At 47.6% G+C, this 18,780-nt stretch overlaps 2 protein-coding genes across 2 annotated transcripts; one reads left to right on the top strand and one right to left on the bottom strand.

Annotated features, from left to right (window-relative positions):
* The first annotated feature begins 3,981 nt into the window (after window positions 1-3,981).
* LOC108162871 (monocarboxylate transporter 12) lies at window positions 3,982-18,473 on the top strand. Its single transcript, XM_017297826.2, has 9 exons — window positions 3,982-4,592; window positions 11,326-11,797; window positions 12,682-12,801; window positions 12,962-13,578; window positions 13,642-13,839; window positions 13,917-14,042; window positions 17,230-17,560; window positions 17,625-17,825; window positions 17,900-18,473. Exons 2-9 carry the CDS (start codon window positions 11,575-11,577, stop codon window positions 18,070-18,072), a joined length of 1,989 nt encoding a protein of 662 aa, XP_017153315.1. The 5' UTR covers window positions 3,982-4,592; window positions 11,326-11,574; the 3' UTR covers window positions 18,073-18,473.
* LOC108162881 (fatty acyl-CoA reductase wat) lies at window positions 14,070-16,736 on the bottom strand. Its single transcript, XM_017297837.2, has 6 exons — window positions 16,046-16,736; window positions 15,650-15,759; window positions 15,344-15,545; window positions 14,908-15,276; window positions 14,676-14,822; window positions 14,070-14,604 (listed from the first exon to the last, which is right to left on the bottom strand). Exons 1-6 carry the CDS (start codon window positions 16,621-16,623, stop codon window positions 14,514-14,516), a joined length of 1,497 nt encoding a protein of 498 aa, XP_017153326.1. The 5' UTR covers window positions 16,624-16,736; the 3' UTR covers window positions 14,070-14,513.
* Window positions 18,474-18,780: the final 307 nt, after the last annotated feature.

Below are 18,780 nucleotides of genomic sequence, written 5' to 3'. Positions count from 1 at the left end.
GTGAACTAGCGAAAAATGCAAGGGTAAGTTTTTTGTGGCCCGAGGGATGCCCGACACAGACACAGTTACAGCACGGCGTGGCACAGAGCCATGTAAGTTAGTACATTGTACATTGATATACTCGTAACCACCTGTCATACACACACAGATACTGACTCGCACATACACTGTCGCGGACACGGGACACGGCACACGGCACGTGCAACAGCGAAACTACACTGAAGTCAACCGAGAAGCCGCCGATGCTGGCCATTTAGTTTCAATGAGTTCTCCCGCGCTGTCGTCGTCCGATCTACCTCTGGACCAGTCCCAGCATAACTCTTCTGATTGTAAGTAAACCAGGATTCAGTCCCGAACAGGCCCAGGGGACAGGCTTTCATTATCCTGTGCATAATTGGCCCACAGATACCCACATACCCATAGACCACAGCACACACGTAGGCTCAGCTGCGGCCATGGGGGTGCACATCTGATGCATCTGACTCTGGCACTCAACAGGTGCTAACCGCCCACTGGCCATGGCTGGCTTGCAATATTAATACGACACAAAGAGGACGAGACAAGTGCATGTTAAATAGAAGGCGGTAACAATGCAAACGGCACGGCACGGCTGGCAGGCCGGGCCACCTGCCACAGAGCGACATCGAGGATGACCTGTCAGGGCCATCCCATCTCCTTCCCGCCCATTTGACTGGTGGATGGTGTCTGGTGGCTGGTGGCTGGTGGGTCCTTGCACTTGGCGCTTTAACAAGTTCCTATAGCCAGCGTTTAGAATGCGGAATGGCAATGCGGCATGTTTCGTGCTGTCGCTGTAGTTGTTATTTTTGTTGTTGTTGTTGTTGTTGTTGTTGTCTTTAGGGCAACAGCAAAATGTCTGCGCGCAGTATTTCCTATGTTATTGCCAGACAATTTACGGCTGATTGATGACTGCCAATCTTTTTTGTCAGCTAATTTGCATGAATTTGCATGAATCTTCTTCCCATTAATATTACTGCGCTGTTCTTGGCAGTTGGCTTCTCCGCAATTCGCAAAATTCCCTGAGAACAGGGCAATTAACAGCCAGGCCAGAAAGGAATAGGAAAGGAAGGGTGTAAATATTGATTGTTAGCGTAATGGAATCCTCATAGATATGCGGCGAGCAAATGCCCATCGATAAGATAACGATCGATCCAGTAACTGCATCGATAGCCTCCATCCATCAATATCGATATATGAGGCAGTGCTTGAACCATTGAACCCCCTACAGGACATAGGATTTGCAATCGAAGTGCATTGAAATATGAAGCCAATGGGGATTCAATTTGAGTTCCGTTTCGAATTGAGGAAGGCAAGTGAATGCACCTATTAAAATAAAATCAGCAAGAGGTGTTTGACACCGATAAGAGGCTGCTAGGTCCCGTACCCAGGCCAGCCAAAGCCAGATCAAATTACATTCCACTCACGAACATGAACATGCACAACTTAATATTTTTTTGACTACGGATCGCTGAGCTATTGACCGCAATTCTTGTGGATGGAGGCGACAATAGCACCAGCTTATCACCATCCAGAATCGTCGTAGTTGTCTTAGTCTAACACCCTCGTCGCCATCGCTGTCTCGCTGTCCCGCTGTCCCACTGTACGACTGTCCCACTGTCCGAGTGCACAACACATTTTTGGTGAAGTCCAGTCAGGGAGCAGTCGCTGGAGCAGATTGCCCCTGCTAATCTTCGCTGTAAGATGAACAAACAACACAATCAATTCTGGAGCAACAACAGCCACGAAATGTTCTCACCGTGACCGGGCGCAATCATGGCGCTGGACGACGCCAGGGACTGAGACCAGAAAACTGGGAGGCTGCGAATCTTGAGACCTGAAACGGAGGACTGATGCTGGGGATGCAGTTGGAGTTTAAAAATAGCACCATGCGTTTAAAAATAACCGAAACAAAAGTAACCAAGTATCGACCGGAGAAGCAGGAGCGCACTCTGTGGTCACTCGACCACATATCGCCAGATTTTTGCTGACAGTCCGCTTGCATTATGGACGACAAGTTGTCGGAGCCCGTGCACCAGCGGCAACAGCGTTACCACCATCCGAAGCAGCAATCTGGGGGCGGAACCAACTATCGTTCTACGTTAGCTCAAAGAAGTGCGGAGACGATCCATCTATCATCTCGTGTCAAACTTGTTGTTGTCTCGTGTCAATTTTTTGAATGTTTTTGAATGACAGAAACGCTTTGAAAACAGAAAAATCTATGTGTAAAGTCTGAACCGGGATCCGGAACCCGCTTCTATCCCCTCCGCTCCTGAGCTAACTCACCCAAAGAGTTCCACTCCATTTACCCGGTTGTAGACTCGTCCAGCTGTGGCTATATCTCGTACTCTGCCTCAGGATCTGGCAACCATCTTATCAATTGAAAATGGGGCGCGGCAGGCCACCATCGGCCACCAGCGGAATCGATTCCCTTGTCCGCCTTATCATTCATTGAAATTGTCGTGCTTCGAGAATAGTAAATCAATTGGCGGAAGGGGTTTGATCCAGAGGGAAAAGAAAAGGGAAGTAATCTCCGCAGATCTTGATCGGATAACCTGTGACCGATCTGGTCACGATCGCACCTTGTCTGGGTTCTGATCAGGGGTCTCGTGTTGGGGTCTAGCTCGTCCCGAGTGCTGTGTATTTTTAGCATTAAATCCATTTCGGTGTCGGGCCAAGTTTGCTCAGAAAATTATGCGATCGGTGCGAAGCTTGGCCAAGTCCAATTTCCATATTTGATGGTCAGTGAACAGTTGTTTAGGGCCGGGGGGCCAGGGGGGCACAGGGGGGATCCAGGGATCCAGGGATCCAATTCACTCAGCCTCTATAAAGAAACTTACATAGATAAACAGCGTTTTTTGTTGTCGCTTTCGCTTTGAACCTCAGATTTTCACCACTGTAGAGTGATAGGATGGGAAAGTTCTGTCCTCTGTTCCACTGTGATCTTCAAAGAAGGCAAGAAGATCGGGAAATCACTTTCACATCCCCACTACTTCTTTGTCCGACCGCAAAATGTGTTTCCAACACTGTGGGCAGCACTTCTCCCACAGATACAATTTAAACTTATTTAGCTTAATAATATTTTAGTTAGTCTCAGCAAAAGTTACTCTAAATAAGAATTGAACAGCCGAAAGGGGCCTTGATCCAAAATATAGGATATTTCTAGATATCCACAAAATGGAGTCGTACTATATATGTACGTATGTATGTATGCATGTGAATTTCTAGTCATTTATTAAACTTGGCAGAGGCCGTTTACGTCCAGTTAGGCTACGTGTGAGGGAGGGTATTATCGAACTCTATATGGTGTCTAGACCCTGATGTGCCTGGTGTTAGTATGCGTGATTTCGTTTTGCTCACAATGCGTATCGGATAAATTTGTTAATTAAAATTTAACACTAAGCCCAGAAAGGCGTAGGCATTCCAAGTTCGATCAGCCAGTGCCGTACTCCTCTTAGAAACACGGTGTATACATATGTACATATGTATGTACATACATGCATATGTATGAGGTGTTTGCTTCGGTACAACAATTAGAAATCACAAAAAGGGACAGCAACAATAATGGGAATGTAGAAAAGTTATAGAGCTGATAAGGTGTTTATAATTCAAATGCGGATTGAGTCCGATCACTGGCACTCCCGCACCCGCTACCTCTGCACCTTCTACCCCCCTTTGTCGTTCTCTTTCTGTCGCTCTCTTTTAGTCTCTCTATCTGTGGCTCATACGTCTCTCTGGGGTCGGTCGGTCGTTCGGTCGGACGGTCGGGCTCTCGCTTTTTCCAGCAGAAGCTATTGATAAGAACCCGGTGAGAGCGTGTGGGAGAGCGCGCGGGTAAGAGAGCAAGCATTCGGAATGGTTTCAATGTTTTCTTCTGTGCTGCCGTTCCTCCGCTCCTCTGTTCCTCTGTTCTTCCGCTCCACTGCTTCTTCCTATTCGCTTTTTTGCTCTTACACATTTCACACTTAATTTTATTTGGTCTCTCGCTGACAACGACATCGGTTGCGTCTCGTCGGCCTCTATGCACATGAATCGGATCGGATCGCATCGGATCGAAACATAGGCCTAAGATGAGCCAAATCGTACACTCAGTAAACCAGTAACCATTGTCCAAGGCGAAAAGCTAGAAAGTACGAAAAGTGTACGGAAAAGAAGCGCCAGCAAGACAGGACTTTCCCCACTTGCTCGCTAAAAAATCATATAAAATCCTTGGGACAAATCAATCAAAAGTGCATCGAGTGAAATTGATCAGATTGGACTGATCTAATGGCAATCTGATTGCAGTTGATTCCAGTGCAGTTCGTAATCTCTGTGGGACGGGACGTTCAAGCTGCAGCTGCATCGGACAGAGCGCGAACGAATATTGTCAACAAAGTCGTAAAACGATTTGCGCACAACAAAACGCTAACAAAGCCAATATCAAATGATCCAATCGAACCCAGCATAAGCGCCCACTTCCAGCGAAAGGAAGCGTTTAGCAACAGAAACAGAAACCAATAGTAACGGCACACAAATAGCCCTGGTATAGTAACAGTAATAGTAACAGAAATACCGTTAACAGTAACTGAAAGTGAGAGGTAAGTCAACAACGTTCACTGTTCACCATTCACCGTTCACTCTTCACCGTCCGGGTGATAGGCAGAGCACTCTGCTAGCGGGCCAGTTATGCTCTGAGCCATAGCTCTCATATGATCCACTCAGATCTACAGGGACTTCCAAAAATGAAATATGCAATCGCTCTGGAAACCAAAACAAAAATAAAAACGAAACGAAACGAAAAGAGCGCACTCTTTACTGAGACTATTTTTAAATGAATTCTCAACCGTTTGTTGGTATTTATTTTTATACCCGATACTCAAAATGAGTATTGGGGTATATTAGATTTGTGGTAAAAGTGGATGTGTGTAACGTCCAGAAGGAATCGTTTCCGACCCCATAAAGTATATATATTCTTGATCAGCATCAATAGCCGAGTCGATTGGGCCCTGTCTGTCTGTCTGTCTGTCCGTCTGTCCGTCTGTCCGTCCGTCCGTCTGTCCGTCCCCTTCAGCGCCTAGTGCTCAAAGACTATAAGAGCTAGAGCAACGATTTTTTGGATCCAGACTTCTGTGATATGTCACTGTTACAAAAATATTTCAAAACTTCGCCCCGCCCACTTCCGCCCCCACAAAGGACGAAAATCTGTGGCATTCACAATTTTAAAGATATGAGAAAACCAAAAACGTAGAATTGTAGAGAATGACCATATCTTTAAGACTGCGGAATCTGAATTGGATCGTATTATTATTATAGCCAGCATCAAGAAAACAATTTCATTTTTTCTCGCCCTGTCTCTCTCTAACACACACGTAGCATAGGCGGCTTTGCTTAGAGTAAAACATTAGCGCCTAGATCTCAGAGACTATAAAAGCTAGAGCAACCAAATTTGGTATCCACACTCCTAATATATCGGACCGAGACGAGTTTGTTTCAAAATTTCGCCACACCCCCTTCCGCCCCCGCAAAGGACGAAAATCTGGGGATATTCAAAAATCTCAGAGACTATAAAGGCTAGAGTAACCAAATTTGGTATCCGCACTTCTGTTAGATCTTACTATAAGACGTGTATCTCAAAATTTCGCCCCACCCCCTTCCGCCCACACAAAGGACGAAAATCTGTTGCATCCACAATATTGCACATTCGAGAAAACTAAAAACGCAGAATCATAGATAATAACCATATCTATCAGATTGCTGAATCTGGATCAGATCAGATCATTTTTATAGCCAATAGGAACAAATCAATTTGCAGTGGCTACGCAGCGCCCGACGTCACGCTCAGACTGATTTTCTGTCTCTCTCGCACGCACTCTTTGTCGTGTGGTTCAATATTAGCGGCGTCTGCTGCAGGAGAGCCATACTGACTTAGTATCGGGTATAACTGTAGAGTTGCGGTGTCCGCAGCAACTCACAACGTTCCCCCTCGTTTTTGTTTGGTTCGGTTTGCCTTTGCCTGCCTATAAACACACAATCTTATTAACACAAAGACAGAACGAATGTGGGAGAGCCGAAAGTGCATATTCCCCTATAATTCCCTCTCGCCATTCAGTCGGTCAACAGGTGGCCCATGCACATGCCCATGCCAGTGCAATCTTTGAAGGGGGGTCGGAGTGGGAGTTGGAGTGGAATCGATACCGACTTGTGTGAAGGTTGGCAGGGCTGTTGATCTTGGGGGTGTGGAGATTGCTGGAAAGTGGAGCAAAATAATGATGGGAAAGACTAATATTGCAGAGATCGAGCCTACAGAAAAGCAATTCGAAAAATGTAAGGAGGAAATAAATATGGGAACGTAGCTTTAATGAATTGTCCTCTAGCTTGACATAGAGCATATTTGAAAGCAAGGTTCCGAAGACAGAATTACGATAATTAGAAGGAAACACATACAAGCATATGTAGTTTTTGACCAGAGGATTCAATTGTTGAATTGATCAGTATGAAATGGAGTTAAGATTCACCCGGAAAATTAAGAAAATAAACGGAAAAGAATATGAAAAGAAATTAAGAGGATTCAGTAGGAAATAAAAAGGGTGAACGAATAAAACTGTTAAGGAAGGCTTGCCCATAGGATCGAATGAAGGATGGAAAGGCAGGAAAATCAAAGAAGAAGAAGATGGGACAATAAGTACTCGCACTTCAATGTAGTTGCGGATGGATTACTGCATCTCAAAAACTGGGAATGTACAATATTGACGCTAATAAATGTATTGCTAATAAATGTATTATGCATTGAACTAATTCAGCATAAGGGTCAAAAAGAATTGTCTGAAGAAAAGAGATGCGTAAAAACAGTGAAATCTTTGGAAGTGCAGGTTGGCGTCACTTAACATGTATCATACCTACATATGTAAGTGATTCCAGTCCATCTCATATCTACTGCGAACAGAGAAATCTGGTTAGTGGGTCAGTTGTTCTCCCTGTCCAAGGTCAACAGCCACCTCTGCCCCGGCGGAGGAGATTGATGGGAGGCTGTGGCCGGATTGGGAAGCGAGCACAAAGTGAATCCAAGGCCAAAGCAATTAAAAATCTGTGACCGCAAAATCAGAAATTCATTTAGTGACAAGCAAAGTGAATTAATTCCGCGATAAACAAAGTGTGAACGAATAAGGAGGTTGTTCGGATGGACGGATGGACAGATGGACAGACGGTCAGACGGACGGGGGATGACTACTGGGAGAACTCCTAGCCGCGTTGGATTCTTCTAACAGGGATTAAAGACCAAGAACGGGCTCGTTGGGTACTAGAGGGTGACAGAAAACTGTCTCCTTTACCTTCTGGGACTTATTATACGAGTACTAATTCGCCGAACAGAGGCTTTCCGCACTGGATGAACGAACCGTAGGACGAGAGCAGAGTGCACGCTTGCATGTTTTTGCTTCGTTTTATCCCCTTTTCCGTGGCATGTTCCATGCAAGTGTGGCCCTTGTCTTTTTCTTTTTCTCTTTCTTTCTCTATTTCTCTTGCCATGTTTGGTGGCACCGAAAATTGCTTCTTTTTTTCTTCGGCTTCTGCTTCTGCTGGTGGTTCAACGACCCACATCAGCACCAGCACCAGCCCCAGCCCGGACAAAAAAAACACACAAAAAACAAAAACAAGAGAAGCACCACCTCACAAAGCGGCCCCACCACTTTATCGAATGTGTTCCGCAGCTGCTGATACTGCAATTTCATTAACAGCGCACAACATTTGGGCACTTATTACACGAGTATGTTTATGGGGAATATGAGGCAGTGCGCTCACTGCAGATAGGTCAAGGCAAAGTCCACGCCCCATAATGCACTCAGCCCATGAATGAATGGGTGCATCGAAAGGGCACATATGTACAAATGTATGTACACATGTACATATGTATGTATGTACCTGTCTACTCGCAGAAAGGGACACCGAGCGGGCATGTGCATATCGGCGAAGTGGTGCTGTTATCGCCAATTGGGTGGCGACCTTGCACTGCCGGGCGTTGCAGGGCGTTGCAGGGCGTTGCCAGGCGCTGCCTGTCGCCCAGTGGGGCAACAGCTCAAGAGTGCAAGATAAACAAGTGCTAGTGGTTCGGCGGTGATGGCATTGGATTAACCGGTTCATAGCCGATACACAACCAGATGTAAGCGCAGGTCTAAAGCCGATTGAGATTCAATTCAGAAAGAGTCCATTTCAGATTTAAATATGTATGTACTTACATACGACATACATATGTACATACATATGTATGCATATGTGCAGGACGTGTCCTTAGTGCCCTTTTCTCAGTATTGTTAATCCAACTTTGAAGTTAGACGACCAGGAACTTATGTATCCATCTATTTATGTACATATGTAGTATGTACGTACAAATGGACTGTCTATTATTTAAAATACACCATGTCCAGACGATACGCACACACATACATATGTGTGTACCCTTTTGAAGGGTATTAAATGCACCTAGAAACGGCTTCAACCCAATACCAGACCCATTCAAATCGTTTCCCTTATCTACAGCTTTTATCAACCTTCCCCAACCATCCCCAACTATCCATTGAACGCCCACAGAAGCCACATAATGAAGTCCAGCCACAATCCGGCCGCAATCACAGAACCTGAATTCAAAGTCTATTTATTCACTGCTTGTTCGGATGATACGGCGTGGGCGGTACTCCGATCTATGTGTGGTCCGTTCCCGTTCCCGTTCCCGTTCCATTTCCAATTCCATTTTCCGCTTTCAGTTAACGTTGCGTATGCGCAACATTCGGCCGAGTCGATAGAGTCGAGATAGAAACAGAGATTGGGGGAGCGACTCAATGTCATGGTCAAAATTTGGCTCCAGATCGCACAATTTGTTTAGAACACAGTTTCAAACGATAATTCGCTGGGACGCTGGTCGCTGGATTCTGGGGTCGAGATCCGTAGGTAGAAGTTCAGGCGGCGTTTTTTGGTCTCTCGTTTTAGTTGATTCGATTTGATTTGTTTTGTTTTAATTGCCCTGATTGCACAAAGCACAGCGCCGACGAGTGAATCATCCGGGATGAAGCTGCTTTGCGTTTCCTGCTTTGGTTCTGGTTGCCATGCCACAGAGCCGGAGACGCCTCCGTTAGAGTTCTCTCTGCTCCATCTCCACGTCTCCACATTTCCATTGTTTCTAATCAATTTCGACTGAGTCTGGCTTTGTTCGAATGCCTGGATGCCTGGATGCCGGGATGCCTGTACGCCTGTACGCCTGGATGGCCATTATTCAGTACATACAATATAATGCTCGACTGCATATCGAGTGTGGGCTGATATGGGCATGGACACAGCTGAAACACAGCATTTGTTTTGTTCGGACTGCTCTGCTCCTCTCTGCATTATCATGTCAAAATTATCTTGCGGCATTGTTGCAACTTTTGCGCTTTGTTCTGGTCACTGGTCGAATCCCACAATAACAGCCCCATGGCCCCATGATTAAGCAGGCATATACATATGCTTATACCTACTTATGATTATATCTATTTGTGCAAAAACAGAACAATAAAAAACAAAACAAAAACAAAAGCGAAAGCGAAAAACAAAACGACAGCGAGAACGAGACTAATTCGCACCTTGGCGTGTTCTTATAGTCGTCTGCCGTGGCTCAGAATCTGAGTTTCTTAGCTTGGGCAAAATACCTTTCCCGGTTCTTCATTTTAAGACTCGTTCGCGAGCTTGCACCGCACAAATGAAAACTGTGCAGAGTGTTGAATTCGTCTCGAAACTTATCTCAGACGTGTTGGCCTGTATCCGAATCCCGTATCCCGTATCCAGGCACACTAGAATATCAGAGGGCTCATGTCAAATCATCTTTTCCGGCTCTCGAGCTCTCCAGCTCTCCGGCTCTCCGGCTCTCCACTTCGAAACTTGTTCGTGAGTTCACGCCGCATATACATACGTTCATACATACATACGCACGTACATCCGTACGTACGAAAGTTGTTAAACGCTCTGATTGCTGGGGGTCTAAATCGCACAGCTCGGCCCGATCATTCAGAGTCGGGTGTTTTCGAACTGAAGCTGATAAGCGAGATTCTGAGTTCTATAAATGATACACTACCACCCATTCCCCCGGTCTCGTCTCACGCCAGGGACTGCGCCAGAGACTGCGGGAGAGAAAACAGTGATTTGCGGACAATGGAAATGTAAGCGGAATCTGCCAAAACACAGCCACAACATTGACAACGATGATAAGGGTAATGGAGATGGCAACGACGTGGGGGGAACTTTGGTGGGCGGGGCGGGGCGGGGCGTGTGCGATGGGGGCTGTCTAGGGGCAGGGATGACAGTTCAGAAGGTTTCTGACTGTGTGATAACTGCTTTGATTTGGTTTCGTTTAATTTGTTCGATTTGAGTTGCATTGCATTCCGTTTCTGGCGTCAATGTCTCCGCTTCCCCAGCGATTAACATTCATACTGTTGCCCGATACACAACCGATTCAGAAAAGATCCAAATTGCATCTAAGGCTCTGCAGCTTAATGGAGAGCGTAATGGAGCGATTGAGATCTAGGCAATTAGCTTGGATCTGTTGCAGAATGGTTTCTAACCCGGTAGTCGATACGGGGAAGGGGGGGAAAACGCTTTAGATGGAAACTTAGGCTGTAAGCAATATTCATACAATATTAAATTTCTCCATCTCCAAAAACGATCCACAACAACAGTGTATAGTGTATAGAGTATGTGTATTCTGCATGAGATGAATGCACAATTAGATGTTTCTACGGGCTTTACTGCCCGGCTTAAAGATCTTCGACTTTCAAATCTTTTTGTAATTTGTAATAAATAGTACATATTACAGGAAGATTTGAAGGTACATACATACATACATATTAAAGTTGATTTTTTCAAAGCTTTCCAAAGCTTTTTTGCATTGAATTACCGTTTATTAACCGATTTAAAGATTTCACAATTATTGTTGTTCTTTCTATGATCTATTCTCGGACATACCTACGATTACACATGTGTACACATGTGTAAGCACATGCATACATAGTATGTATGGTTTGTATGTACAGTGGTATGTAGGAACAATCTGTCTTGTGCCATTGACTAAGTTATTGTCTCGAAGGGTCAATGTATTTTGGCGGAGCTCGCTGATAAGCATCATCAGCACTCAAAGACACAAACAACACACTCATCATCACGTGTTTTTCTGCCTTGCCATAGGCTGGCTGGGGCGGTGGTGGGGCGGGGCGGCTAAGCCGATACTCGCCGATACTCGCCGATACTTGTACGAACATCGTACAACACCCTCTAACTCCAACATAGTTTACATTAATTTCCATACCATTTTAGCGGACACACCATGCGAAACTAGAGGAGAGCACGACACGGCAGCACCAGCGCCATCAGGCACAGCAGCATCAACAGAAGCTGCAGCAGCGGCAGCAGCAGCAGCAGCAACCGGAGAGGCAGATTTGTGGGTGGCACTGTACAGTACACTCATTTCCCGAGGCCTCGACCCGGCCCCCGATACGAGTAGGACTACGACTAGGAAGAGGAAGAGGCCCCTGCCTTTCCTGCATTTCTTTGAAAATCAAGAAAATGGTGCATGGACCACCCACCCGGAGAAAATCACAGCAGCCCCAGCAACACCAGGATCAGCCCCACTACCGGCAGAACCAAAACCAGAGAGAACAGAAGGAGCAGCAGCACCATCAGCCCCACCAGAAACCATGTGAAATGGATCTGGAGCGAATGCCCACGCCGCCGGATGGTGGCTGGGGCTGGGTGGTTGTGTTTGCGTCCTTCATGATTCACATTGTCAGTAAGTTCGAGTCCATTTAACGAATCTCCATTCCTTTCGAACTTTCCCTTACACGGACTCTGGGTTTAGGGCTTTCGGTTACACCCGGAAGGTTTCTGGACACTTCATGGGCCATATTGCGGTCCGCTTCCCCATCAAAGGTGCCATAAATCAACCCCCAGAAACCTTGGAATGTCCGCTGGCAACAGCGTCGGTAAAAGTAGTAAAGTGGGTTCTACTAATGCCCAATCGGCTACTAAGCATTTTCGTAGAGCTGCCGGTGAGATTCGCCGGATCGGGGATCATAAATACTTGGGAAGCATTTACGCACCCTAATCGCTCGAAATTAGGATGGCCAGCCCGTGTAGATTAAGCCACGGTACACCTACAAGGTCCACGTCTACGTCCACTCCTGATACGCCTCGAATGTCGCCTGGCTGATTTGGGAGGGAAGGAGGTAGTGAGTGAGTGAGTGAGTGAGTGAGTGAGTGAGTGAGCGAGAGTACAGTCGACACTTGAGGCATACAACTATCAATTGGGTGATAATTGTCGGCCAAGTGCCCGGCGACTGCCTCCCAGCCCCTCCCAGATACCAGATAATCTTATCGGCTCGTTTTTGTAATTGCCCAGACACGAGAATAGTTATCGATGTGGGGGCCTGGAGTCGGGGGCCTGATAAATGTAGGGCCGTAATTAATTGTCCAGCTAAACTGATTTATGGGCTGCCGGGCGCTGCCAAAGAGCTCGTCCAAAGCAACCAGTTCGAACCGGCGTAATCGAATTATTGAATTGTTGAGCAGCCTCGAGAAGCGTGTCCTTCCTTGGGGCTGGTCCAGAAATGATCACTTCTCACTACTTGTCTCGTCTTCTCTTTTCTTTTCTTTTCTTTTCTTTTCTTTCCACAGCCGATGGGATGACGTATTCTTTCGGAATTTTCTACAACGAGTTTCTCGACTACTTCAAAGAGGGCAAGGGTTACACTGCCTGGATAGCCTCAATCATGGTGGGCGTGACATTTTCATCAGGTAAGTGGCGTCTCCGGGTGGAACAGATTTCTATGGACTCTGTGAGCGTTCTTCAGATCATTCATAAATTGTTCGAATCGCTTTATGATTATTTCTGCATGATTCGAATCGTCTATTCTATATTTGGGTCCATTATTAAAACGTTCGTCGATTGTGGCAGGTCCCATCAGTTCTTCATTTGTCAATCGCTATGGGTGCCGGGCGGTGACCATAGCGGGGGCCATCCTGGCCGCCAGTTGCATCATAGTGAGCATGTTTGCCCAAAACGTCCTCACGCTGATCATTACGATTGGGTTCGGCACGGGGCTTGGCTTCGGCCTAATCTATCTGCCGGCCATTGTGAGCGTTACGCAGTATTTTGACTCCAAGCGCTCCCTGGCCACTGGCATCGCCGTATGCGGTTCCGGCTTCGGCACCTTCGTGTTTGCCCCTCTCACGGAGTATCTGATCGGTAGCTATGGCTGGCGGGGGGCCATGCTGATCATCGGGGGCATCGTGCTGAATTGCATCATCTTTGGGGCGATGTTCCGGCCGCTGGAGCTGGAGGCGCCGCCGAAGACGCCCCCAAACACACCCAGTACCCCGAAGCTGGGGAAGAAGTCTGCCATCATTGACGAGAACACGACGCCCGCCGAGCTGGAGCCGCTCAAGGTGGTGCCCACGGATCAGTACCTGCAGCTGCCCCAGCGCACGGATGTCCCTGCAGGTGGTGTGGCCACTGGCGGAAGTACCTTGTGTCGATCCAACAGCATGGGACACAATCTGAAGCCCAATCTGGTGGGTATCCTTTGTTGCAACCTAGAGACCCCCTGCTCAGTTCGGTGTGATCTTCCCCCACAGAACAATAACTCGAACGGCGCCATCAATGGCCAGACCCCCCTAGCGCCCCCGACCCACACTTCAGTGGTCGTGAAGAGCACCAGCAACGACGACATCGCCCGCAATTGCCACAGCCAGCTCCAGCTGACTCCGCTTCGGGATGCTCATCGGGAGCGAAGCGCCAGTGGAACCATGTACCGCGTGGATGCTCTCTATCAAGTGAGTATTCTCTTTCTATACGCTACTTGGGTCCTTCCGCAGGGAACAACTCCAACTTCTTGTTCGGTTCTCCTCAGGGCTCGCTGCACAATCTGCCGGAGTATGCCAGCTCAAGGAACGACCTAAACCGCTCCATGTCCGGATCAGGAGTGATCAAGCGATATGGTTCCTTACGCCAGAGTAATCAGATGGACCAGAGTCAGGTAGGTTACATTTAAATTTGTATTTTCTGTATTTCTCAACGGCAATTTATTGGGCATTGGATATGGTAAGGTTGGGGTACCCTAGTGGGGATGTGACCCCTAAAATGTCACTTGTCGGGAGAGCTATGTTTTTATCGTGTAAGCTGACGACCCAGCATCAGGGCTATGTAGGCTACTTCGAATAGTGACCCTAGACAGCTCAGCCCGAACACAATAGTGTGCCAGACACCACTAGCAAGGTCTCACGGGTCGAAGTGCAGGATCTTGGACTGAACTGCGTCCGGCGGGGGCATATCGATTGCTGGACTTAAGGGTATTCGCTGCATGATCTCGAACTGTCTCGGTCGTAGTAGATATGTATAATTTATGCCTGTATGTATGTACATATGTAACAAACTGACATCAAAGTGAACTAAACTAAGGGGTACAAAAAAAAGGGAAAAAAAAGAAATAGGTGTTTGCAGATCTGATCTAGAAGTGCTGCCCCAGATAGCTGGCCCAGATCCAGCGGACGAGTTTGTACAGCAGGATGAGGCGCAGGCCCTGGTAGATAATCGTCTTGCTGCATGGAGTGGTTAGACAGTGTCAGTGGGGGAGTACAGGGAATAAGAGGTAAGGAAAGGGAATACCTACATCGTGTGAATTCGCTGGGAGCGTGGCAGGGTGCACGGATCCTCCTTGAAGAGATGTGCCCGGATGCTGTAGAGCATTTGGCCACTTACGCGGATCACCAGACCATTGATATCCGGATCAGTGAAGGGGTTCAAATGGAAGTCGGTGCTAGACGATGTTGCATCGTAGAGGGAAGATCGTGATCAGCAGGAGTATCACCAGGAGTACAGCAGAGAGGTAGAAATGCCCTTACCCATGGTTCTCCTTCGATATTTCGTCTTTTTCCGTGACCCCAGGACTGTCGTAGTTGTTGAACATAAAGGGCTGCATCACCTCCAGGGTCTGGTAGGCCTTCCGCACAACGCCCATGAGCTGGGGTCGTTTTCCAAAGAGGCGCAGCAGTAGATCGATGAGGAGAGCAGGGAGAATCTGCTTAGTGAAGACAAGGAACTGGTAGACCCAGCGCCTATCCGTATAGTGACAGCCAGGCACCATCAGGCTCTTCTCGAAGGCGGCTTTCTTCCACAAGCCCAATGTGTCCATCTGCTCGGCAATTTGGGTGAAGGTGTGCGGAACGTGCGTGCAGGAGGAGGACATGTACACGGGTATCTCCTTGGGCGGCCTGCAAAGGATAACCAACATGTTATCCAATCACGATCTAAGCAGCTTTCTGGCGGGATTGATCTCACCCTTTCTGGTACTTCTCCTGGCCTTTTTTCGTGTAAGAGAGCATGCACTTAATGCCCACGTCTTGGGGTGTTATGTCAAGGCGCGTTTCCTTGCCCAGATATACGGTTTTCAATATGCCTGCTCCGACCAGAGCGAACAGACCCATGGCACCCATGAGCGAGGGGGAGAAACCAGGCGATGGATCATCGACCGCAAACAGAACTATGGCGACGATAAGGACGATAAGTCAGGACGATAATTCAGGACGATAAGTCATGTAAGGACACAAGTCAGTCGACTTTTGACTGATCGTGGATAATGCTCACCTATCGATGGACGGTAGATGATCAGCGGTAAGCGGCAGCGATAATCATTGACCAGGGACTCGGCCAAGTTCTTGGTGAACGTGTACGTGTTCGGAAAACCCACAATTAGCCTGCGGATCGAAAGAGATTAGGGAGAGAGTCAAGAATTGAAAAGAGTTCGAAAGAACAAGAGAAGAAGAGTGGGTATGTTAAGCAAAGGATGAGGGATCGACGGAAGGTACTCCTCTAGAGGAGTACAGGATCAATCAGGGATCGGTTGGTAAGATCGATGAAGGATCAATTAAGATCCAGGCGACTTTGGTGAAGGATAAACAACGAATTCGTACACGACTAGTCGACAGAATTGATTGAGGTTCTGCCGAGGACATTATGATCATTTTGGAAGACTATATTTACTTGCGGGTCAGCGCATTGAGCATTCCATCGTCTGGCACCTCGTCGATCACGCGCAGGCACAGCCGCCAGTCCATGGGCGAGGAGTAGTACTTGGGCTCAACGAACTTCAGATATGGATTGCTGTAGAAGGTGGATACGTGGACGAAGACGCGCAGGTGCGCCAGAGTCTCGGCAAACTTGATGGCCTCGAAGGTGCCTCCAACGTTGAGTTGCAGGGCCACTCGCAGGGGCTCGTCGAAGCGCACGGTGGCCGCACAGTGGTAGACGAGCGAGACCTTCGACATTTGGGCGGCCATGGCCGGATCGATACCTAGTCCGGGCAGCAAGACGTCCCCGGGAACTGCCACCAGCTTGTCCAGCTCGTCGGGCTTCTCCTGGTGCAGCACATGGAAAATTGTGGCCTGGCGCAGCTTGACCAGCCGCTGCTCGGCACTCAGCTGGCGGCGGGGACGCAGCAGGACGTAGATGCGGCGCACATTGCAGGAGCGGAGCAGCTTCTCAATTAGCGCCTTGCCCACCACTCCTGAGCCGCCCGTCACAAATATCTCGCTATCCTCGTAAAAGTTTGCCAATGACATCGCCCCGACCAGGTACCAGGTGCCGTCGCGTCCAAAGCTTACGGCGCACTAATCACTTGCAGGTCCCGTGGTTCGGTTTTGGATCCAGCCCGTGCCGTACTGCCACGCTATGGTCTGCTCTAGTTCGAATCATTCCGATCCGATCCGACCGGTACGTACGTCGCCCTTCGAATATTCATTGGCTGTCGACATCATTTGACTAACATGAGCCGAGCCACTTACACTTAAAGCTAATATGCTAATGCGGCGTTGGCGTCGTCGTCGTCGTCGTCGTCGTCGTCGTCGTCGTCGCTGTCGTCGTCGTCGTCGTCGTCGTCGTCGGGCACATTTCGACTGCGACGTCACAGTGGACGAGGCGAGTGTGACCCCCACCCCAGATAATGATCTGTTGGCTGGTGGCCACAAAGAACTACGCGATCAGATGTCGGTCGTCGGAAGACGCACCACCACCCATCGCCATGGGAATCGACTTCTTCCTAGGCCTATCCTTACCCCCAATGTTCAGTATAGAATGCTTACCAGATTTGACTTACACTTAAATAACTGCAAATTGTTAAGACAATCCAATTGATTTCCCATTAATATAATTCCGTCCATGCATTGCAGGAGAGCGCCAAGTGCTGCGGCTGCATCACCTGCTCCACGGAGACCCGCGACACCTTTTCCGAAATGATGAACTTCTCGCTGCTGAAGGACATGATCTTTGTGATCTTCTCCGTGTCGAACTTCTGCACTAGCATTGGCTTTAACGTGCCCTACCTGTACATAGCCGCCTACTCGGAGGAGCTCGGCATTAGCAAGCAAAATAGCAGCTATTTGATCGCCACAATCGGCGTGGCCAACACCGTGGGCCGCATCATCCTCGGCTACGTGTCGGACAAGCCGTGGGTCAACCGCCTTCTCGTCTACAACGTCTGTCTTACGGCCTGCGGTTTCGGTGAGTGACAATTCATTCTACTTTGTCCTATTCTTCACCGACTCATGCTCCTCCTGTCTTTCAGCCACTGCCATGGTGCCGCTCTGTAAGGACTTTAATTCGCTGGCCATGTACTGCGTCGTTTTTGGGTTCACGATTGGCGCCTATGTGGGCCTCACTTCGGTTATCCTAGTGGATTTGTTGGGGCTGGAGAAGCTGACCAATGCCTTTGGCCTGCTGCTGCTATTCCAGGGCATTGCTAGCTTCATTGGTCCCCCCATCGGAGGTAAGTCTTTCCCTCGTGGATCGGTCATGGAAGCCCACTCACTGGATCATCTTCTTCTTTCTCTTCTTCTCTAGGTGGGATGTACGACCTGACGAACTCGTACTCTCCGGCCTTCCTCATGGCTGGGCTGATGATCGCCATCAGTGGTCTGGTCATGTTTGCCATTCCGCCGCTGCAACGCTATCAGGCAGATAAGGCCGACAACGCAGACCACAAAAATAATTCCGAGCACCTATCTCTAAGTTAGTTCCACCACTCGTTCCCACTTGAGCTGAGTTATTTTTTTGTTTTTTTTTATAAACTTTGTTAGATTTAGATGTATGTAGATCTAGGGCCAAGACAACTAGTATGCCATAGCTATTAAACTTGATTATTTATGTTTATGCAAATCGTACCGCCACCCTTCCACTTTTCCACCCTTCAACCAATGCCTAGTCTGAACGCTCAGACTGTCGTTTTTCATCGCTTATTGAAAAGATATACGTACATATATATATATATATATTAAAAATGTATAAGTAGAAATTGTTGTAGAGAAATTATTATTGTCCCACGAGCATCTATAAATGTATGTAAAACGTTGGTTTGTTTGCACGCAGTAGTATGCCAGTGTATACGATATTAAACGAAGCTTTTGTACCACAGCAACAGAAATAGTGTCTGGATTCAATAAGAATATGGGCAATTCATTTAAAATCTCAGTTGAAAGGTGGCATTTCCATATTATAGTTTGGAAGAAGATGCATTTCCTCTAGGACCTAAGTGAGTAAAGCAGTGCAAATCAGTAAAAAGCCGTACAAAGTAAGAGGCATACCGAAGACAATAATCACCGTTTTCGTTTAGTTTTTATACCCGATACTCAAAATGAGTATTGGGGTATATTAGATTTGTGGTAAAAGTGGATGTGTGTAACGTCTAGACCCCATAAAGTATATATATTCTTGATCAGCATCAA

The sequence above is a fragment of the Drosophila miranda genome, chromosome XL, assembly GCF_003369915.1.
Source record: "Drosophila miranda strain MSH22 chromosome XL, D.miranda_PacBio2.1, whole genome shotgun sequence".
NCBI lineage: Eukaryota > Metazoa > Arthropoda > Insecta > Diptera > Drosophilidae > Drosophila > Drosophila miranda.
This window is presented reverse-complemented; position numbering and strand designations above follow the sequence as displayed.

Bases quoted from the DNA above. Each gene is read 5' to 3' on its own strand.
- LOC108162871 (XM_017297826.2), top strand. From the start codon at position 11,575: ATGGTGCATGGACCACCCACCCGGAGAAAATCACAGCAGCCCCAGCAA. The intron at 13,579-13,641 runs GTGGGTATCCTT...CTTCCCCCACAG, and splicing joins ACAATCTGAAGCCCAATCTG to AACAATAACTCGAACGGCGC. The intron at 13,840-13,916 runs GTGAGTATTCTC...GGTTCTCCTCAG, and splicing joins GCGTGGATGCTCTCTATCAA to GGCTCGCTGCACAATCTGCC.
- LOC108162881 (XM_017297837.2), bottom strand. From the start codon at position 16,623: ATGTCATTGGCAAACTTTTACGAGGATAGCGAGATATTTGTGACGGGC. The intron at 15,546-15,649 runs GTGAGCATTATC...TCGTCGCCATAG, and splicing joins CATCTACCGTCCATCGATAG to TTCTGTTTGCGGTCGATGAT. The intron at 15,277-15,343 runs GTGAGATCAATC...TATCCTTTGCAG, and splicing joins CAGGAGAAGTACCAGAAAGG to GCCGCCCAAGGAGATACCCG.